General features: G+C 37.0%; 1 protein-coding gene across 2 annotated transcripts in view; it reads left to right on the forward strand.

Moving 5' to 3' along the window:
- Positions 1-24,585, forward strand: part of dscama (Down syndrome cell adhesion molecule a) — a gene marked incomplete at both ends in the record, with an annotated part of 82,523 nt that continues 57,938 nt past the window's right edge. For both annotated transcript variants that reach the window (XM_081353706.1, XM_081353707.1), the window contains 3 exons: positions 1-43; positions 14,153-14,470; positions 15,670-15,816. In XM_081353706.1, the coding sequence (XP_081209832.1) occupies positions 1-43; positions 14,153-14,470; positions 15,670-15,816 (508 nt within the window). The remainder of the gene's footprint in view (positions 44-14,152; positions 14,471-15,669; positions 15,817-24,585) is intronic.

A 24,585-nucleotide genomic window follows, 5' to 3' on the forward strand; every position in this document is an offset into this window, starting at 1 on the left:
ATGTGGATATTGGCCATCATCTTTTTCCAGTGCATTTTGAATGGTGAGTAGTGTTTTATTTTTTTTATTGTAACTTCGTTGAAATTAATTAACATCGCAATGCACTAGGAATACATTTAAGCACGTTTGAAATACGATGCATCCTGGTCTAGTCGATTTAGTCTCTCTTTAATTCACTGCACCATTTGTATATTCTTTTAAAAGGTTTACAGATATAATTTTAGTGCTTATGTCATAAATATCATGCATGCAATTTCCCTCCCTAATAGTTATATCGCAAATTAATTTGAGCAAGTAATTCAGGTGAAACCAGTACAGCAGCAGACTCCTAAATAGGCATTTAAATCGTGTTTTATATGATTAGTCACTTTATTACATTTAACAGCTTATAATACTAAACAAACAAGCAAGCATGATTATGCTAGCAAATACCCTCAAGTGCATCAAGAATGTCAAAAATATTAATCTTGACAATTTTGTTTTTTATTCCTTCCCTTTCTTTATTATGACCTTATTATATTTTTACATGTAACATTTTACATATAATACATATTTTAAGTATAGAAAAACAGATTTGCTGGTATACTTTTTAAAAATACACAAAAAATAGAAAATGAAGTAATTAAGCAGTTTTATTCATTTAAAAAGCACCAATAAAACCCTGAAAAGCATCTAAAAAAAAAGAAAAAGAATTACAAAAAATTGCTGTATTGTGGCATAGTGACACAGCCGCCATGTTTCAAGAAGAAGCACTGGAGCATTGAATGAAATAATAACTCGCTGTCACTCAATTGCCACTTTATGGAATGCTTTCACTGTGACCTTTTCACAAAACATTTATTCAAAAAAAAAAAAAAAATAATAATAATTCCATGTGGGTGTCCGAATCATATTGACCTCTAAAAAAAAAAAAAAAAAAAAATTCTACGCTAATGCTCGACAGGAGGCAAGTGTTGATGGCTTTAAAATGGAGAGACAGTGAGTGGGTGCTGGTTGCTGGGCTAAATCAGGATGGGTGTGTTTGTGGTGGAATAGAGAGAGAGTGAGAGGGGGGTTATGAGGGGTGGGGGGAGGAAGCAAGGAGAAAATGGGGCCATTTAGGTGGTTTTAACAGAGTAACACTGTGGAGCGTTAATATCAGACCCAGGCCTCTCCACATAGACTGACCGGTGATAGCAAGAACTGGAGATGCATTTTGATAGGATGCACACACACAAACAAAGCGTACACAGCGATGTTTTAGCATAAAGGGTGTTGTTGAATGCCATGAGGCCACGTTCTATTGAATCATATCAGTCTAATTTTCAGTCTTTTGACTTAATTTTTCCAAGCTTTATCAGTTTTCTGCAGGGCTGCGATGAAGCAGGAAATGGACACAATCGTTTAACCTCAATTGATGGTGTATCAATGAAATTGATTATCATTTCAGAGGGATTTTGTTTTTGGCCAATTGAGTGGTGCATGTCTACTGAACTGTGTTCAAATGAGCATTTCTAAAAAGCATTTTAAGTGTTTCTCTTTGAATCAATATGGTCCCATTTGTGCCACTGCTTTCTAGTCGTGTATGTGGGTCTCTGAGGCTCCATTGATCAGCGTTCTGATGCAGTGCCGCTGCTGTCAGTGCAGTGAGCTCTCTCTCTCTCTCTCTCTCTCTCTCTCTCTCTCTCTCTCTCTCTCTCTCTGGCCAGTGTAGCATGTTTCTTGCGGGTGTGTGGGAGAGAGAGAGAGAGAGAGAGAGAGAGAGAGAGAGAGAGAGAGAGAGAGAGAGAGAGAGAGAGAGAGAGAGAGAGAGAGAGAGAGAGAGAGAGAGAGAGAGAGAGAGAGAGAGAGAGAAAGAAGCCATACAAAATGAGCCTTTCATGATTTGGTTAAGCTCACAGCCCAGTTCTCCACTGGTCTCTATGGAAACCCCTGAAATGTATGTTGGCGCAGTGGCCTTGGAGCTTTCTGTACAGGTGACCCCGGAAGTGTTTCCGTAATAAGTAGCAGAGAAAAACGTGGCGTGCTTGTTTAGGGTGTTTATCTGGAAGGATTAATTAATTCCCTGGTCTCTTTGAGATTTCATATTTTTTTCCTTTTTTGTTGATCAGTGCAGTTGCAGCTTGTACACTCTTAGAAAAGAAGGTTCATTGGGTTTCTATATAGAACCCTAGGGTTCTTGAATCAATTTTAAAGAAACCTTTATGCTAAAAAGGTTCTATATAAGTGTAACTGCTCCAAGTGGGATTCGAACAAGCTTTTCCAGCATGGGAGGCGGGCGCTTGACAAGGACACTAAAAACCACAGCATCTATCAGTCGCTAATGCGCATCTTGAGGCCAGGTAAGTGAGGTTTACCTGCACAGCTCTTTACTAACTGGCCTTCGTTACACTCACTCCCATCCGGGTCACGGCACCAATGTAACCCCTCCGGTTCTACTCGCAACCACTCAGACTTTGATTCGGACCAACGTTTTGTTTCCGGCATGGGAGGAGGGCAGGCTAACAAGGACACTAATGAACACATCAGTGCCAGTCGCTAGTGCGCCTCTTGAGATCAGGGGAGTGAGGTTTACCTGCACAGCTCTTTACTAGCTGGCCTTTTTTACACTCACTCCCATCCGGGTCACGGCACCAATGTAACCCCTCCGGTACTACTCGCAACCACTCAGACTGAGATTCGAACCAACATTTCGTTTCCGGCATGGGAGGAGGGCGCGCTAACAAGGACACTAAAGACCACATCAGTGCCAGTCGCTAGTGCGCCTCTTGAGATCAGGGGAGTGAGGTTTACCTGCACAGCTCTTTACTAACTGGTCTTTATTACACTCACTCCCATCCGGGTCACGGCACCAATGTAACCCCTCCGGTACTACTCGCAACCACTCAGACTGAGATTCAAACCAACATTTCGTTTCCGGCATGGGAGGAGGGCGCGCTAACAAGGACACTAAGAACCACATCAGCGCCAGTCGCTAGTGCGCCTCTTGAGATCAGGGGAGTGAGTTTTAGCTGCACAGCTCTTTACTAACTGGCCTTCGTTACACTCACTCCCATCTGGGTCACGGCACCAATGTAACCCCTCCGGTTCTACTCGCAACCACTCAGACTGAGACTCGAACCAATATTTTGTTTCCGGCATGGGAGGAGGGCGCGCTAACAAGGACACTAAAGACCACATCAGCGCCAGTCGCTAGTGCGCCTCTTGAGATCAGGGGAATGAGGTTTACCTGCACAGCTCTTTACTAGCTGGCCTCCGTTACATAAGGAGAAATTTCTTAAAGTCCCTTTGTAGTCAATAATGGTTTCACTTAAAACTCATCTTTGATCACCAAAATTACACATTTAAACGTTTTTTTTTTCTTTGAAAAAAAAAAAAAAATCTTCATAATTGCTTCAAAATAGCTTGAATGTAACTCTACAACCCTTGCCTAATTTAGTATACACGGTTCTATGAATATGCAAATTAGCCCCGCCTCCACTCACTCGCACCAGCTCAGAGATCCACTCGTTGAAGTGATTGGTTACAAGGTAGTTTGTGACGTCAGACACACCAGCGATTTCAAACCGCGTTTTTTTTAAATTGGTTCACTGCAGTTTTAAGGAGAAAATACTCAGAAATGGTGCTGACTTATGAATTTACACATGGTTTGTCCTAAAGCATATTAAAAACAACGCATAAACAACATTAAAAGCTTGATTTTCACCACTGGGGGACTTTAAATGATTGCATAATACTTTCACGTTTTAACATATTATTTCATTTCCCCCCATTGATATAGTATGTTTTGACCTGTTTAATTCATAATTGTTTTTATTAAAATGAAAACAAAACAAATTATTTAGAAATAAATTCATAAAATTATTACATGATGGGAAACACTGAACGGTTCTATATGAAGCGCCTGACAGAAATTTGAGGTTCTATGTAGAACCTTTTCTTCTAAGAGTATAGATGCACAATTAATATAGTTAATAAAATTTTTATAATGTAGTCCTAATAACATTCACACTGCTTTTTCCAAGCTCAGCTTTCTAATATTGAACAACAAATGTTTTAGCATGTAAAATCATGCTGAGTTGTTTTCAATGGCTCTTGTGTTGGTGAAGAGCTCTCGAGACCGTGTGCATATTAACACACAAATGTAATTGGAACAACATAAGCATCCTCGCACAGACGGAGCCCAAAGTAGGTGCGATGTTGTTTTTGTAAACTGATGCTAGGGGCCAACTCTGACATACACTCAAATGGACACGAGTAAACAGCGCGGCGTAGAGCAAAGTGCCCAATCAGCTGTCGCTTTCCATGAGATGGTTTTTAAGAGAGCTTTTAGCTGAGTCCAGATCAAACAGACAAAAGTGTGTGGGCATATCCATTTGTTTTGCTCAACTGTACGCCTGGGTTTTTAAGACTGCAGCTGCACTGATGTGATGTGCATTGTGGAGAGAAATCAAGCCCTTGTTTACAGTCCTGAAAGCAAAGCAAACTGATATTGTTCTACAAATCATCTGATACGCTTTAAAATCAACTTGGTTTCAGAACACTGTAGTTCATTGTTTTGTTCCTTGTTCCATAGTCATTGTTCCTGAACAATGCTGCGGAATATTCCATATTCTTGTTGTGTTTATATTATTATGGTTATTATATAGGCTATTCTAAAGTGTTTTCATTTTCATAATTTTTTTTGTTCGTTTTTGCATTTTTAGAAAAAAATAACTAACCAAGATTTACTTTTTTATGAATTGTTTTTACAGATATAACAAATATCCAGTTTTATTAGACATATTTTTAGATTTTTTTTTTAAAAAAACATAATTTACTTTAATTATTAATATTTATTTTTGTGATTTATCTCACTTATAAGGGACAACTCTGTCCCCAAAATATAGTTACGTAAACCCTAACTTGCCATAGATGATACACTGGAAAAAAAATGGTGTTTACTCTGAAACAGTTTTCACTCTGAAATTGCTAGTAAATTACACAAATAATTACACATAGATGGCAAGAAATAATGGAGTAGAAAGACTGATACAGCATTTTCTTTTAAAACGTACACCAACTTTCTTTGTTTTATTTGTAAAAAAAAAAAAAAAAAAAAAGCATAGCAGTTAAAAGGGATTTTATCAGATGTTTCATACAGATACCGTATTGGTGCTTTTTAATATTGTATAAGTAATAAAGTAACTAACTGGGTAGGTTAAATCTATGCCAGTAGTAAAGCACAATGTGTATTAGAAATAGATATAAATGTGTGGTGTGAGTTAGACTCTGTACACACACACACACACACACACACACACACACACGCACAGCCACACAGCTCCACTCAGTAGCTCTTTCTCCAGCGTATCAGTAATTCCAGGAGTCGTTTGGCATAATGACATTTTGATGATCTGCTTGTACTAACTGTTTAGCTAGAAGTAAGGCTGATCAGTGTTCATATTTTCCATCAGCACAGCTTTTTGTCAATCAGCAGGAAATATGCCTGACAGACGGGCCTGTGCTGGTGGACATAATGTGTATTTATTTCCTGCTTTGATGACTTGGCAGAAAAAGCACTTCGTGTTTTACACTGATGATGACTTTCAGGCTTTTTTTTTTTTTTTTTTTTTTTTAGTAAAGTAGCTTGATGACTTTAGCACAAACCCCTGGGTTGCTCCATCCACTGTGATCTTAAATGAGACTGAGAGTTTTCCTGTCACTGGTGCTCTTGGTCTGTTGTTGTGAAAGAAAAGAGTTGTAGAGGCTGTTTTTGGTGAGCCTTAATCTGTTACTAGGTGAAAAGGAGTGGATGTAGATCTATCGATCTATCGATCTGTCTCATACCTTTTTCAGTGAGACTTTGTAATAATGTTCACTAATTGCAAACATTCATAGAATATGTTAATTCTTAAATCATAATTTGGAAAATCATATATATGAAAATATATATGACTTGATTCAGGATTTTCTAAATAATGATTATCTTCAGGTTGTAATTTTGGCAAAATGGCTGTAATTTTTAAAGTGCATGTTAATACCTTTAGGAGACCTTAATGTAATGTGATTTCCATGTGATTTTCGGTCACTTAATAATATTTTATATTATTCATAAGGAATAATACTGGTTGGTTTTAATTCATTTATAATATACTTTTAGGTTACCTGAAAAAGAGTATTTTTTACGGCATATGAAGTTTTACCCATTTATACCTCATTCTTACATTACAAAATGGATGTTAAATATCATAAATGCCTATTGACCTAAATACAATCTGTATTGAATCATAATAATTTTTTTAACATAATTTCAAATATTCATATTAACAATCAACAATGGTTTTCCAATGAATGTGAATTAAATCTGAATATTGTAGGTGATGTTTCGCCCTCGATGTGTTTATTGCCCTCCAAAACTGTATTATGATTCCCTTCAGAGCATTCTTTTATTAAAAAAATCTATTTTTAAATTACTTATTTTTTTTTTTACTAAATTTTAAATGACTATTTTTATATTTTATACATTTATACAAAAAAAGAATGAGGGAGAAAATCTGGTCCCCCGCAGTCCTGAATATGCGGTTACATCCTTGATTTTTGTCCATGAGTTAACAAAGTCTGTTTGACCACTGAATGTGTCCATGTAGCAAAGCAGACGAAAAAAAAAAAGAAAATGGGCAGAATTTCAACACCCAGAAATGTGTAACATTTACAGAGATCCCAGCAAATGTCTCATTGAAGCTGCTCTCGCCTCAGGTCTGTTCTGTTTCCACTGCATTCTCTATCGGCCCGTCCCCAGAAGTGATTATGCTAATTGCTGTTTGATCAGATGATTAAATTATAATTAGATTAATCCTGAGCACTAAATGCTCCGAATACATTTACATCTGCTTGGCTGCGTGAATTTGCAGGGGCGCGAGCTTTCTGCGAGGAAAGGAGCTGACCTGAGACTCGCACCCAAATATTAGCACAGGCACATGTTTAGAAGAGGCCAGAAACTGAGACATCGGGATACTGTAAGCTGATGAACAAAACCAAACAATACAGAGTTACTGGAAGGATTTAGACTAGTGGTGAACTAAGATTGATTTTTCAGTGGTTGAGGATAATATCTTTAGAGCCAGATGTACAGTATTTTGCACATGTATGTGTGTAATTAAATATACTGGATATTAGTATATTTTTAAATATATACTGAAATTGTTTAAATAACAACTTTTTGTATATTTACATGATATATATTAAGTCAATTGAAAAGCGACAATGAAAAAAAAATTGACAATGCTAGCAGCATCTGATTTTGTTCAAAAAACGCCAAAATCAATATTTTTTTGTCTATCATAATTCAGATCTGGCTTTTTTTCTTGGGCTTAATTTTGTTTGGTTGTTGAAAATCTCTTATCTATAGAGTGGAAATTGTGGAATTGATAATTATCTGTCTTTTTTTTTTTTTTTTTCACCACTGATGCTCCCATGGGGAATTTATCTGACCGATAAAGACAGCGTGAGTCCTCACTGTGGTGCTGCTATTTATTTATTTATTTATTTTTGTGTGTGTGTGTGTGTGTGTGTGTGTGTGTGTGTGTGTGTGTGTGTGTGTGTGTGTGTGTGTGTGTGTGTGTGTGTGTGTGTCCAAGTGATAAACACAAGAAAATTAGTGTCCTGAGCAAGCCTGATACTCTATAAACAACAAAGGATTCAGAGGAAGCCCTACAACCTTTTAGCTATTTGGAAAAGGCTCTTGGCCATCAAATTTGCTGACATTGCATTGGCTGCCATTTTTGGAAGGAGGATTTTGGGTTGCCCGCAAATTATAAATAAAGAGCCATTAGGCTTTACCAGAAATCATTATTACTTTCTAGTCAGTTGCATGTGGTATTGGGGGGAGGGACATTATAGAGAGAATTTGATTGAACAAAAATCTACGTAGTGCAGGATGAGTCATCAGTATTTTTGCACCGTTTTCCCTGAAGAGAAAGACTGTATATTTGAAATGCAAATTGACTAAAAGCTTAAATATACAGTAGGGGAAAATATTGATTCACATGAATCGCAATTCTATCTTCTACCGATTCACGAATGTCAAAAATCAATTTTCGAAAGTGTTACACCTCTTTAACTTCGCAGTACTACTTACATTTTTTGAAACGTTAGAGTGTTATTAATCACAATTAGCCGTGAAAAAAGATCCATGTGATCCCGTATTCAGTTATCTTTCACAGCTTATTGCGCTTGCATGGTCAAACACACACACAAATGCACACTGTGTGAAGTTTTCATGTAAACACAGTCTATTGTGACCTAAACGAATGTAATTAAATCAGATGTCTAACAGTCTTTTAGATCCGTGCATTCATTCTTAAAGGGACAGCAGCCTCATAAACTGTTGCCGTCTGTTTCATTCATTTTAATTTAAAAAATCACTCACTGCTTTTGACTGAATCACTTTTTATATTTAATATGAATCAATTTATATTTAATAGACTATACAGTGTTTTATTCTTACATTTGATCATTCAATTTTTTTATTATGTCTTACTAGCCTACATGTTAAGTAAATGTAAGCTACTGTACCTGATAAACTTAGTTTATTTAATTTGTATATTTTTCTATTTTATTTGCCGTATTGTTTGTAATTTGCTTCTTTGTTCCTATTTTTAATAACAAAAATGTAATGAAATTGCTTTATTACAGAAGACTGCCAGTCACGTTATAATATGGCATTTATAATATTGGGTTAACTTTGACCACTTGATTTCCAAGTGGAATTTCTTTTCTTCAAGACATCGAATCGAAATTTGTTTCAAAATCGAGAACCGATTTTTAATCCAATCGTGACCTCAAGAATCAAGTTGTGAGGTAGCAAAATATTTACTTTTGTGTAGAGTTTATTTTGAAACCATTTTCACTCAGAAATGACAAATAGGCTACATTTTACAAATAATTACAAAGAAACAAGTTACACATTAAATTAAATGTTACATTTTTAAGTAGAAAGACTGAAAATGTACCTGGCTGATAACTGGTACTGTAATGTACCTTTTCTTAAAAAGTCATATTTTACTACATTAGAATATTTTTCAAGTTTTTCAATAATTCAATTTGTTGCTTAAATAAGTATACATGCATAGTTTTGTGAATCTCAAGGAGTTGTCGTATTGCACGTGTCTCCGGGATCCCAGCGTGAGCAGCCGAGGCTGGTTCAGCTCGTCCTTTAGATTCAGACATCAGCGGCGGCGGCTCTCGTAATTGATGTAGATCCGCGGAGGCCGTTTGATCTCCTTCTCACCACCAGGGAGGGAGGCTCTAAACGAACGTTTGCTCTGACATTATTCAGATGATATTTAAATCATCTCACTTAAGAGATGAAGAAAAAAAGAAGAAAAAAAACACAGAAACTTGACTTTTCCTGTGGGACTTGTGCTGCTCCCCCTTTCTTGGCATCTTGGGGATTTCTTCGGCTTTACATATTGGCAGTGAGCGGGGGTCTATTAACCCGGACACGGCTGGGCTGTGCTTAATATTCATGAGAGCAAATTGCAAACGGGTTAAATTGCAGTGCTCCGCTACAGCTCCCTGACGCCCGGCCCGCTGTAGCCCTGGGGCAGGGACAGGAATTCTGACTATCCCGGCTGCTTTTCCGGGGTCCCCCTGCGCTCTCTGGCTTTCCGCACGCCCCTGCCTTAATTACCTCGAGCCCGTGACGTTCCGTCAAGGTTCCGCAGCCCGCGGGGAGGAACCACCCCTCCTGTTTGCTGCACAGACAACAGCGCAGACACAGTGGGCGTGCAGCCAACAGCGTGACCCATCCACCCACACCAGGGCCAAGATTTCATCCTCAGAGAGATTCTGATTTTATACTTTGCACTGTTTTAAGACATTCCAACATAATGTTTGTTTATTATTGCACAAGCGAGTTATGCACAAGCAATTCGTCATGAAAATCGATGAATTATCCAAAAAATAATTGATTTAAAAAACTGGTCCTTTAAAACCTGCACAGAGGCAACATATGTTTTTATGAATTAATCATGAAAATATTTAAATCAGCCAACAACCATCCATGTTATTACTATGTTCTATTTTTTGGATTGCCATGTTTGTTTGTTTTTTCATTTATTTTCTGAATTATACATAGGCAGTTCATCATAAAAATACTCAAATCATTGAAAAATACATTGCAGATTTAGTACCAGGTTATTCAGGGTATAAATTTGTGAACTTGGCACAATGGTAGTACCATGTGATTTTGGACATTTGTTTATTTTTGAGAATTATACATGTGCTCAGTTCATGATTGAAATATTAAAATCATCTAAACATATTTGATGTAGTTTTGGAATGGTCAGGGGCTATTTCACTTAAGAAAACGTATAATGGTATTACCATGTTTAACATGTTTTTAGACCATTTTTGCATCATATAAGCAATTTATCATTATATTTTTCAAAGCTTCCAAAAAATATTTCAATTAGGCAAATTTATACCATTAGTGTACACTTTTTGTAAGGGTTTAATGTGTCTGTCCTGATCATTTTGAACACAAACAGTCCTATCTCTGGTTTGTAAGGGTTAATACCAGAGGCGGCCACGCGGTTTGCAGGGTAAATATCGATCGCACGTCACATCACTTAAATAAATCGCCTGGCTAGTTTTGAAAAGAGTCTCGTGATGGCTGGTTACACACTATCAGTGGTCAAATGTTAATGTGTTTTCAAAAGACAAACCCATATTTCTGCTCATCCTAAATGCAACTGTCATTCTGCTCAAATGCTCCCCATTACAAACGCCCAGTCAGGCCTGTCACACTCATTTAACTCATTTCTTTACTGAGAACTTGTTTTCTTCTTTACTTTAGTAACTAAAAACAAATCTGAAAATGTTTTTTTTTTATAATGTTATCTTAAAATTACTCTCTTTTTTGCTGAAATTAAATGTACTGAGGTAAATTCAGTTAGATTAAATAGGTTTGAGTTTTTCTGTTCATTTAACAGTAAAATACTTATTTTTATCTCTATACTTTTTTAAAGTTTTGACTAACTTTTGTCTCATTTGTGGGTTCATCAATGAATAAGGCATTTATATAGAGCTTTCATGTACTACATCATATCAGGGGGTCTCTCCTCAACCACCATGTGTGTGTGTTTAATAATTTTAACATGTTTGAAACTACTCATGACTGATCAGATATATAGAACTCATTGTTAATATGTAGAACCTGTCTTATTTGGCCTGCATAAAAAATTTAAAGGGATAGTTCACCCAAAACTGAAAATTCAGTCATTAATTACTCACCCTCATGTCATTTCAAACCCATAAGACTTTTGTTCATCTTCGGAACACAAATAAAGATCTTTTTAATGAAATCTGAGATTGACAGCTACACAACTACCACTTTCAAGGCCCAGAAAGGTAGTAAAGACATGATTAAAGTAATCCATGTGAATGCAGTGGTTTAACCTCAGTTTTATGAAGAGTGCTTTGTTTGCACAAAATATACCACAATTTACCACTTTATTTATATATATAAATTTATATAAATTTTATCATAAAATTGAGGTTAAACCACTGGAGTCACATGGATTACTTTAATGATGTCTTTACTACCTTTCTGGGGGTTGAACTCTCAATGGAAGGACAGAAAACTCTCAGATTTCATTTGTGTTCCGAAGTCTTACAGGTTTGGAACGACATGAGGGTGAGAAATTAATGACAGAAGTTTCATTTTTGGGCACTGTTAAATGTTACCCAGACCTTCATCTTAATCTCATAGATTGTTAAAGCAAAATGCACGCTTGCCTGACCACCATGCCCTGAGATCAGCTTGACTTTAAAATGGTCTCTGCCCTTGAGCTGTCACATGCTCACCCCATAAATATCACCCTGAGTCAAGCCGAGACAGGACCACAGAGGGACAGCGCGTTAGAGACTCTCTCAGCGGGAATTTACAATGATCGGCTCTGAAAGACAGAAACAAGCAGTGACAAAGAAAGCGCTCTGTCCGTTATTTCAGGCTGATAAGAATCGCTGTTAATCAAACAGCCTGAAGCACTTTCTAAAAAAGCCAGATTAATTATAAATTCATTCAATTCATATTTGAAGAGTCGTGTCTGGCCGTTTCTATCCTTTAGATAATAGAGAGCAGAGCGATTCTGACTGCGTCGCGAAGCATGTGCTGGGTTTTACTATCTGAACTTGAATCAGATTGACAGACGCTGACCATGCAGATTTTTAGTGTCCATCAATGCTTGAATCCAAAAGCTTACTGCATGATGTCTGTGGTAAATCAGATGAATCATGTCTGGATAACAGCTTCTGTCTTCTTTATTTTGTGTCTAATGGATTCCCAAAGTGAAAATATTTTTGCCATAGCAGCATATTCTGAAAATATTACATTTTATTAGATATATAGAAAGGTATATAATAAATATAGATACTATATCAAAAATAGGCCTACTAAAATGTAACATTTATTTCTAAGAAATATTACATATAATAAGTCAAAGAATGTAAAATTTTCACCTGATTGAATTTTTACTTATTATTTTTGTTATTTAAGTTTGTTTATTAAATAATTTTATAATAATAATGTTTTTATAAAATTGTATACAGTGGCAGTGCATATGATATCTGTTAAAATGTATCACTGTAGATTCTCAGTATTGACATAAAGTCTTTTAATATTTAATGCTTGTTCTTAAGATCCAAAGTTCTTTTGATCTTACACTGGTGCTTTGCTCTGGATTATCAATTGAAAGACCTTAGTGGGTTTTAATGTTTTGTGTACAAAAAGAAGTTGTTCACAGTGTTGGATTATAAATGCGTTTAGGCTTTTGTGTTAAACGCTGAAAAAAAGAGAAAGATATACGCTTAACGCAATATAGATAATAGATATGAAATGTTTAGTTTGATATGTGTCTCTCTTTGTTTAAAAAAAAACTCGCTGACTTTAAAAAGGATGTTGCGACGTTGACGAATTGTGCTAGAACTTTGTACCTGTTTTTCAAGCAAGTAGATTTTTGACGCACAACTAAAAGTCAAATGGATAAGAAATATGCGTTTTCTTTCTTTTTCTCCCCCCCCCCCCCCCCCCTGCTGATTCCACTATTCCATCTATTTCCATTAATCTGTGTTTTTCATCTTAGGGAATCAACTAGAGTATTGGTATAAATATTTTATTTTTTTATGTGCTTTTGGACAATAGTAGCTTTTCCATGGCCTAAAACTGAGCTCCATTATCTATAAAATACTCCAGGGCACTGAAATTGTATTTTGCTCCCAGTATGTCCGTCTGTTATTTAAGAATAAGTTATATGTGAACAAATCAATTCAAATCCATTAGGGCTTTATTGGCATAACTGTGTTGTCGTATTGCCAAAGCAATGGCCATTAAAAATATAATAAATTATTGTGTTAAAACATGAAAAATGATATAGTTTCAATGAAATCTTCCTCTTTTAAAAGCCCCAGTGGAGAAATTGCTCACTAAGCTGTTATTTAGCTCAATTTGGCATATTTCCGGTACAATCTGTGTTTAATTTGAGAGATTTAAAAGGATAGTTCACCCAAAAATGAAAATGCTGCCATCATTTACTCACCCTCAAGTTGTTCCAGTTTCTTTCTTCCGTTGAACACAAAAGAAGATATTTTGAAGAATGTCGGTAATCAAACACGTTGACGTAGCCATTAACTTCCATAGTTGGAAAAAAAAAATACTATGGAAGTCAATGGGGCCCGCATCAACTGTCTGGTTACCGACATTCTTCAAAATATCTTCTTTTGTGTTCAGCAGAAGAAAGAAACTCATTCAGGTTTGAAACAACTTGAGGGTGAGTAAATGGTGACAGAATTTTCATTTTTGGGTCAACTATCCCTTTAAGACTTGGTCAGTAAGCTTTCTGTTTAGAGTTACCTGAAACAGCGCAATCCATTTGAGCTATGCAAGCATGACTCTGGATCTGGAATCTAATGGACCATAGTGACTAAAAAGTGCCAAGACTAACTGTTTTAATATATTTATGAGCTGTTAAAGTAATGCATCCCTGGAGATGTGAAGACCAGCTGTGGCAAACAAGCTGTTAGTACTTTCAAACAGAGAGTAAGAACCTTATGTTCTGATTAACTCTAAAAATGGTTCAGACTGCATGAACAGTTCAGACACTAACCGCATGTCCTCTGTTGTCTCCTGCAGTTCTCAGTGAAGACCTACATTCCAGCTTGTATTTTGTCAATGCATCTCTGCAAGAGGTAGTGTTCGCCAGCACCACGGGGACTCTGGTTCCCTGTCCTGCAGCAGCGGTGCCGCCTGCTACCCTGCGCTGGTATCTGGCCACCGGCGAGGAGAGCTACAACGTCCCAGGGATCCGCCATGTCCACCCAAACGGCACTCTCCAGATCTTCCACTTTCCTCCGTCCAGCTTTAGCAAAGTGATCCATGACAACACTTACTATTGCACAGCGGAAAATCCTTCAGGGAAAATTAGAAGCCAAGATGTTCATATTAAGGCCGGTGAGTGTTTAACGATAATATAGATTGTTGCAAATGTTTTAAAGACACAAAAAGATTTGAAGGTATTGTGGATTTTAGTAGATGTCTATTTGCTTTGAGGCTAATCTATATGCCAGTGTACTCCTAAATGTTGACAAAAGTCATTCTTTTAGATATACACAATTGAAATTTACTGTCTTTTCTGGGAAAATGGACCAAAAATATTGATGACTCATCCTGTACCACACACATTTTTGTCCAATCAAATTATCTTTTGAATCAGAATGTCCCTGTACTTAACTAGCTTGTAGCAAATCATTGCTCATAAAACAATACAATTAATTTATGCTTAAAATGTATATATAGTTTTTGCATGCAGATTTTTTAAAGTAAATTTCACATATGGAATTAAAGGGATAGTTCACCCAAAAATAAAAAATCTATCATCACCCTCAAGTTGTTCCAAACTTGTATGAATTTCTTTCTTCTGCTGAAAACAAAAGAAGATATTTTGAAGAATGTCAGTAACCAAACAGTTGATGATGACAAATGATGACATTTGACACCCATTTTTGGGTGAACTATCCCTTTAAGTAAACTCTACTTAATTAAGTTAATTAAAATTAACAAAGAAAATAAGTAACTTTAACATGGCCAGTAAAAGTTGTTGAGTAATTTCTACTTAGTTGAAGCAAAAAATCAACCTTATTAATTATGCATGCCCCCAGTGCATGATGGGAACACCAGTATCAGAAAAGTTGAGTAGGTTTTACTTAATTTTATTATGTTGATATTTAGTCTTTAATTTCTACAAGCTTGAATTGAGTACTAATGTAGAATTTACTCTTTTTTTCCTCTTAGGAAACTTTACAGTTGTTTTTAAGGCTAAATGTGTAATTTCTGCAATGCTACTGATAATAAATGGAATAGCGAAAATAATGTCTGTTTTCAAACAGGTTTCCCTCTCCCCATCTGTTATTGGTCAGACAAACAGATAGTCCTGCCCTAAACTCATGCCATTGAGTTTGGCTGAGCCAGTGTTGCTATGTTGGGCTGGTCGGATTCTCATACAAAAAGACCAATGTTCTGATAGTACTATGGTGTTTAACTTTTTACATTTTGGTAAAAGACTAATTGCCTCTGCATATTAATTTAAGGATTTTTACATATTTTATCAGTGTGTTTTTTTTTAACCAATGACACAAGCTATTTCTCTCTAGTTTTACGAGAGCCCTATACGGTCCGTGTGGCGGACCACACCGCGATGAGAGGCAGCGTAGCGGTCTTCAAGTGCATTATTCCTTCCTCAGTGGAGAACTACATCACTGTTGTGTCATGGGAGAGAGACACCGTACCACTCGTCTCAGGTAGGACACTGGATACATATCTGCATACTTTTAGCTTGAACTTCTAAGGATGCAGTGTTATCTTACTTTAAAGGAATAGTTCACCAGTGTCATCTTATGCTGTTCCAAAGTAGTTTGCCTCTGTGTCTATATAATGAAAGTGAATGGGGACTCAAATGTCATTGACGTCAATGCTGCCATATTTGATTTGAGAGCTACATTCCCAGAGTTATTGTGGTGCATTCATGAGTATAGTGCGTGAGTCATATAAACCTTTTATGATACATTCATGGTGCTTTTTTGAACCTTGACAGATCTAGTTGTCAATCACTTTCAACATACTGACCAGGACATTTTTCAAACATTCACTTCAAAATAATTAAACAGATTTGCAACATGAAGATAAGTAAATGACAACATTTTGAGGTGAACTATTCCTGTGATTTGAAAATATATACAGGCTCTAAGTGCAGTTTTGATGTTCCTAAACAAGTTTCAGCCAATTACAGTCCTTAGCCCTCGTTTTTTTTTTTTTTTTTTCCCATCAGTTTAACAACCTCAACCCTGCTCTCGCAAACACATCCACATCTTTAAGTCATTTCTTGTCCTGTTGGTGACAACGTGAGATTTATTAGTCTCTAACTTGGCATGCTGTCACAGTAACGCTCTTATAAAGAGCTCCTCTCTCGGCTCACGGCTGTCTAATCCTGAAGAAGTGGACGGTGGCAGTCGTGTCACCGAGATTCACTGTACTGACCTACTTCCCTTCCAGACGCAGCGCGGTTTTGAAAATCCGTATCAGCTAAATGGAACACTTGTCTACACAACTGTTTCCTTCCCTCAGGGCTGTCGGCTCGTTTTATGGGGCATTTAGCAAATTCAATAAAGAATCAAAAGTCGTTTAGGCTGGGGAGCGAGCGGGGACATTTTCCATAGATGTGTAGCATTTTTCTGTACGGGTAAAAGATACCAATGAGATATATGAATCTTTTATTCATCTTTAGGGAGTAATGTGACAAATGTTCGCCTGCAGTCTTTAAATTCTTCAAACATCTCACGTCTAATGCTCAATCTCAATTTGTGTGCACATTATATTCCTATATGAACGTCGGAACCCAAGATGGGTCTGTTTTAACATAGAAAAGAGAAAATGTGCAATGAATCTGACAGATGTCTGTCATTTAATAGCGGCTGTCACAAAACATTAGCTTGCCGCTTGTCTGTGCGTGTTTTCCATGCTAAATATTTTATAGGTAAAGCAATATTCCTGCAAACAAACACAGTTTAAACACAGTTCACTGCGTGTGGAACACTTTCACCTTTCCACAGAGGCTTATGAGGGCATTTTGGAGGAGTGTGTGTGAGTGCGTGATGTACTGTACGTTTGCTGATGGCCCCTCTAAAATTTTCTAAAACCTATTCTTCTGCGATATGCTATAAATAAATAAGCTTTCTAAGTGACCTCATGTAAGTAAGAATAAAGCTATACTTTTTTGTTATAAAATATTCATTTCTATCTGTATTTCTTTCTGGTGCATTTGGACTCCATCAAGTAATGAAAAGTTTTTGTTTTCAGTTCCAGTCTTTAAATATTGCTTGGTTCCCCTTTCAATGTAGATGGATGGTATGTCTGCCATTTTATTATGTGCAAAGTGAACACTGCAAGTCTGTCCGCTTAGAAAACCATTAGCCCTCCTATTTTTAATAAGTCAGAAGATCTGAGGTCTATACGTCCATAGTATAAAAACTGTGAGAAGAATTACGGTTGTAAACCCCCATTAAAGGTACAGTATGTAATTATAACAGCTAGTGGTTGAAATTGGTACTGCAGACCAAATTCAAAATATTGGAGAGAGTTGTTTCCCCCGCCACGTTTTCCTCAGACTCGACGCTCACGCGGGTTGCCAGATTGAGGACACACAACAGGAACGAGCACAATTGACAATGGAAGGCGACGAGCCTTACTCTGTAAGTTGATGAGTTGATTTATCCACGTTTTAATATGCCTCTGGTCATAGAGCTTTTTAGATAGATGCCAAGGCCTTTTAGGTCAGGTCGAATCTGTGATCTCTGACCCAGTTCGTTTGCTGGCTTTCATGATTGCAAAACGCTGTTTTCTGCCAACTGGCAACCTAGAGTGTCGGAATACTATTGAGTAAATTGGCAGTGGGTGGGATCTCATAGACCAAAACAAAAACAGACATTCCGACACGGAACACACAGCATTGTGTAGCATTGTCATTTTTTTTTCCGGAGAAACATATGTAAACTTGACATGTTTCCTAAATCTCTGCATATATAGTATATAGTATTTATATGCTTTAGTACGGTCAAAACAATACATTCACTACCTTTAGTGCAAAGTATTGGCAATAGTAATAGTGCTCATTGCCTTAGCAGGCACTTCTAACTGGGGTTTTATGGCTGAAGTATATTTAGTATTATTTGCTATTGCTCAGGTGTTTTAGCCGCAGGGGATTGTGGGTAGATTTGGATGCAGGCGGCTGTGTTATGCAGTGGTGAGCCACAGAACAAACCGCTACAGGCACTTTAGAGAGTCCTTAGCATTCCGCACACATGCCTCGCACTGAGACCTCTGGCCAGAACAACCACTAAAGAGAGAGAGCACCAGTGAAACAGACCCTTTCTATTCCGTTTTCCTCTCTGTCTCATTCAACCCTGCTCATATTCCGCAGTGAGCAAATGCATTTCAGTGCAGACAGATTTGGCAAACATATGAAAATACATTCTATCTGCTCACTCGGAGAAGTTTACACGTATTGATGGAGAATAAATGCCGTAAAGACTGCCAGTTTTGCCATTTCTTTCTGAGTGAGCAAATCCCACCTCAGGCTTGCTGCGCGTCAACCGAAGCTGGTGGCATTCTGGAGAATTGCCTTTCCATGTTTTCCCGATGTGGTGTTGACATTTTGAAAACCATTGAGCAGCAAGCTGACCATTTTCTGAAAACCACATTTGGCGCCCATCGTGGGGCAAAGCACACATTTAACCCAGCACCCATTTAATGGACTGAATCTAACAAGGCCTAGCAGCAACAAATAGATTCATTAGCGCTAATCTGCTTTATAAATACCCATAAATGCTCAATATTTCAAGATCGTTTAGGCAGTGGGGCCGAGATCAATCAATACATTTTGACAATTATGGAAAGGAGAACACAAATCTGACCCTGTATAGTTAAAACATTTCCATGCTTGAAAATGAAAGAAGAAGGTTGTGTAGCATTCAAAACAATGGGATAGTAGTGCTTATGTTTTTAACTGGTCCCACTGCGGATTTTTTCCTCCAAGCTGGGTGAGGCTGAGCTCTCGCCTCTGCAGTCGATGTTTCTGTGTATGACAGGCAGGATTGGGGGCTCTTGTCCTCAGTTTTCCCTGTGATTGGTTGAAGTATTGTTATCTAGAGGAAAATGGGTCAACCAGCCCACCAAGGACAGCATGTGTAAACAGGCAAACCAGAGAGAAAGTGGCTCTGGGATGGTGCCTCTTTAGCCAAACTGTTTTAAAACCTTTTCTGTTCATCAGTGCTCAGTGAGCAGAATTCCCAGAATTCCCAACCCTCTCTGAATCCCTGTGCCTTTTCCACTCTGACAGAGACAAGCGAAGCTTAGACGGATAAATAAAAGGGATACTCTGAAAAGGAGAAGAAGAAAATCAATATTGGTGTGCATTAATCATTCTGCGGGTACCAGAGAGAATTATGGGTACACAGAGGGAGAGATTCATGTGTGCTTTTGCATAGCAAATGTTCTCAAGGCTCACTGGTTTTCTCAGGCATCTGGTTAGAGTGATTTTAAGGAGTTTGGTATCATTTCTTGATTTTTAAATATAAATTATGTTAATACTGATTGTTGAAATATTTCTAATCAGTGAACTGATGAAATTATTTGTTGTTTCAGAAATGGGGCTTCATAAAATGCGATCAGCCCATGATGGTGATTTTTAAAGTCAAAGTTAAAATGGGCACTGTTTACACTCTTTGGTGGAATCAACAAAAAAATTACAGAAACCATTTTTGCCTTTTTATCTGTTGTCACCAAGCCCTAATATTTTTTTAAACCTCTCATGACCAGTCTCCATTTTTAAATAAATTTGCAACAGATAAAATCATGTCCCACCGTATGTAGTTTATTCTTTGGTCTACTGACCGATACTGAATCCAGTTTCTGATTTCAGAATCAATTAAATTGCTCTTATCATATGATGGTGTTCATTACAGTTCTTCCCACATAGATGATTAAACCTCAGCCTCAGACTGGATCATATCCAGCTTAGAAAACGCATCATAAAAATAACATTTATTTCCCTAAAGACTTAAATTGGAATGTAAAAGTTATCCCCCAATCTGGCTAATTATGATGATGTTATAATCTTCATTTGACCTTTGACTCCTTGTTCTGTATCCTGCATCTGCAAATCAGTTTCCCCACAGCAACAGCTAATCACTCTTGAGGACCGTGTCCATGAGCCCTTATCGTCGGCGGACAGCTGCTGCAGTGTGTTTGAATGGAGGCGACGTTTGTTCAGCGTTCATTGTGCTCATGACCACAGCCCCCTTACACACTGCTTCCCTGCTATTGTTTACCGAGAGAAAAGGGAAAAAACCTGGCAGGAGCTTTCATGAAAATCTTTGAAATGTTCGTGAATAGGAGAAGAGGGTGAAACGCTCGGTAAAGGAAGAGTAAAACGCTCAAGGTTGTTTGCATTGCAAGACTGCACAACGCTGTTTGAAACAAACAAAGCTAGCAGCTAACAGCTTCAAGGACTTAGTTGATGTTGATATTGCGTATAACTCTGCTGTTCACGTTTGATGTGTTTACTTACTGATTTATGAATAAGTTCACTCAACTATTTAATGTCCTATAGAGCTAGATCTGAGGTTGTTTTTGATGTGTGGACTTGATAACCTACCTTAGGATGGTTTTAGGTGTTGTATTAGCCTTGTCAATATCAAGGAGTGTTTACTGTCTTCTTTTAGGCAAAAGCAAAAAAAAAAAAATCATTACAAAATTACAAATAGGATAAGACAGAATTGTATTTTGCAACGAGGATAAAACTTCCGTATTCCTCAATAAATAGAAGTGTTGTTGCTAGGGTTCTCCGCTGCTAGCTACGCAGGTAAATGATTGGCTGAAACGTTGCATGCCTCTTCTATTTGTAGCCAGTAAAATCTCCTGCGCCTTTTTTTTTAGTAAATTGCCTGGAGAAATTGAACAAAATAACTGAAAGGGGAGAGGGGGGAGTTGCGTTTCATCTAATTGAGAGCTTCATATTATCTGTGCGGAGAAGATAAGCCCTGTTCTCTTAACAGTTATTACTCACTCTGTTTGTAAGTATGTTTCATCCTTTCTATTGCACTCTGAGGTTTCAGGCCTGCTATCTCTCTTCCTCCCGCTGTAAAGCTTTGCCGCTAGTGCAGCTGCTCAAACATGCAAACTCCAAAATGGAGGCCAAATCATGTGACCGTGAGCAGCCATTTTCTGTATGACTGCGCAGTCAAGTTTAAGTCAAGACAAAGCTGTTCATTTACACTGCTGAACGAATGTTTTTTGAGGAAAAATATAGATTTATTGTTTAATATTGACATTCTAACAGACAGACATGCATGAAACATTGATATGTTTGCAATAGATGTATTGCTGTTTCTCTATGCGTTCACAGATGATGGACACCGCCCTGCAATTATTTTTCTTCAAATTCTTGATTTAAACATAAAGCTACCTAATTTGTGTTTACAAAGAAAAAAATTACCAATGAGGTTAGACAAATTTAAATTATATTATCTGAAAACAATATTACATTTTACACAATTTTAAAATTGAACTAAACTTAAAAAAATATATTTATATTAATTATATATATATATATAAAATATATTTACTGGCAAACAATTTTTTTTTGCAATGTGGCTTTAGCCAGAGGCATCAGACACCAGTTTCTTTCCACAGAAATGACTCCTGATATGAATATTGTGAACATATGGTGAATTATTTATGAATGACTAACCCCAGATGCCACACTTGTTAAAATGTGTTAAAATGTATAAATGCATTCTCATCTGAACCTGGATTTATAATTGATGACATCTGAGAAGTCATTTTAAAGCTTTGGCTCAAGTAGTTTTTGAGACGATGTGTGTCTATTTCACGAATTAAACCACCTGTGAGTGCTGTGTTATTTTACGGGATAAGCATGGTCAGATCGATCTATCTGTCTGTCTATCTATCTATCTATCTATCTATCTATCTATCTATCTATCTATCTATCTATCTATCTATCTATCTATCTATCTATCTATCTATCTGTCTATCTGTCTATCTGTCTATCTGTCTGCCTGTCTGCCTGTATCTTTTTTGTCTTAGTTTTTGTGATGTATAAATTGTGCTGTGACTTTGCACCTGTCGTTCAAGTAAGGGTTTGAGCGAGTCAGCATCTAGACACTGGGCAAACACTGGTGAGTGATGGGCACACACTTCAAACATCTTGTGTTGCTGTTGTCTCTGCTCATTTTTGCCTGGTCCTCAGTGTGGGGTGCATTGAACAGATGGGTCTCAGCAGATTAGATGGACAGATGAGTGGAAGTAGGGTGGTTGGGGGAGGGGTGACCTCAACTGACCCTTGAGATGTAAGATTTAGAGGAAAAGAGAAGATTTTGCATCAACAAGGTTGTGTACAGAGAAGTAGGGCCATTACGTTCCTCTTTTTTGATTTTCATTTTCATTAAGAACATTGCCCCCCAAATTCTCATTACTGTAATGTGTCTGGAAATTTTATTTAGAGTTTTTTTTAAACATTCTTATTACTTATTCTTATTATGGTGACTCTCCTCATTGTAATATAAAGTATGTAACACTTTACAATAATGTTTTATTTGTTAACATTAGTTAATGTATTAACTAACCATGAGCAATACATTTGTTACTGTATTTGTTAATCTTTGTTAGCATTAGATGTTATAAGCATTAGTATTATAAATAATGATTATATATACACGTGTTTAAATATTACATATTTTTTCCATATGTATTATATCATGTTATGTGTACATAACTCTTATATTATACATTAAAAATAAATATAGTTTATGTATATGTATTTTTTAATGTTTTAGCATTACGGCAATGAGAAAATAATGGGAAAAAGTTCATTTGAAATCATTGTCTTGAATAACAGAATGCCTCTTTTTCATTTTAAAATCTTTCCAATTTGCAACCATTAAAAAAAGAAACTTTTGTTTTTATCTTTGCTCTTTCTTTGGACTATAGATGAAGATGGCACTGTCTAAAGTTTCCCTTCTGTGATGGTGATGCCACTTGTCTTATAAGTAGGTTGAAAAATGGACCCCTGGGATGCAATCCAGGGCCACACAGACAGGGGCCACGTGGAGTAATTAAAGCATCCACATCCAGACAGCAGATCAGTAATCCGCCTGGCATATGGAGATGAACAGAATTAACGCAGAGGCGAAAACAAATGAATCAAAGCGGCCAGAAGCTTAAGAGCAAATATTTGTTTTTTTGGTGACCTGTCAGGATTCTCCGCTGAGCTGAAGTGGTTTAGACAGACGCTCGCTGACCCGGGAGAATCTCTCTGCTGTGACGTAGATGAGAATCTTGAATTTGTTGCTGCAATTGATTTTAATGTTGCATTAAGGTTTTATCTGTGGTGATAGTTGTATATTTTATATTCACTTTGCGCTTCATTGAGTGTGTTGTAGTAAATGAGGTTTGTGTTTTAGAATTAAGAAATCATTTTAAAGAAAGAAAATGAGCATTATGTTACACAGAGCCATACTGCAGTGTGTGTTTGACGTGGCTGGGGCTGAATGGTGACCTGGGGTGGGCAGAGACAGATCACTTCTCTCCATGGCAGTAAGTCAGGCCGTTAATGTCTAATTGGCACCTAATGAGGGACTGCGGTCTGACAGCCTCTGAGATCCACTTTCATTACCTCTTCAGAGCCCACAACATCTCTGACTGTGTTCATCTGAGAGCCGCACTTCATCTTTAAACTCCTTAAACGATCAGGTCAGTGTGTGATATTAATCAGCCCAATCAGGAAAAAATCAGGAATTACTATTATTATCATCATCATCATCCTCTCATGACTCAAATTATATTAGTGAAGTAATTACATCAGGTTTACTTGGATTTGAGGATTTCATTTGAAATGTTTCGTTCCCATCAAAAGCTCCTTAGGTTTATTTCAAACTTGTCTCAGAGCCAAAGCAAATATAATACGTGTATCTAGTTACATACTATAGGATTATAGAGATCAAGCTCTCTGTGTATCAGCTGTTTGTAAAATAACATGTGTTTCAATGTTCTCAAGCGCTTAATCTGACTATTTTTTTTGATTTTCCACAGGATAAGACATCTGCTTTCAAAAAACCCTCCACATTAATACCTAAATCTCTCGCAAGGATTAACTGAACTGAATTTAACCACTGTAGATTTCTGTTTGTGTAAGGAAAATTGATTTAATCTTGAAGATCTTGAGGATATACACAAAACATGCACTTTTAATGACTACTCTTTTTCACTTTAGGTTAGCAAAGAACATTAATATTGTGTATTGAAAAGTAAATAGTGTTGGCCATTTTTGGATTCTTTAACAATGAGTTATTGGCGTTGTCATCTCGACTTTGTTGAGTAAAACTGGGTTGGCAAGATTACATGTATCCCAAAATTGATCTAATTCACAAAACAATGTTTGCTCGCAGGCAGAAGCTGAACTCTCTTAACTCCGCTGTACTGTATGTGCATTAACG

Source organism: Scardinius erythrophthalmus (genome assembly GCF_964197995.2).
Source record: "Scardinius erythrophthalmus genome assembly, chromosome: 23".
NCBI classification, from domain to species: Eukaryota; Metazoa; Chordata; class Actinopteri; order Cypriniformes; family Leuciscidae; genus Scardinius; species Scardinius erythrophthalmus.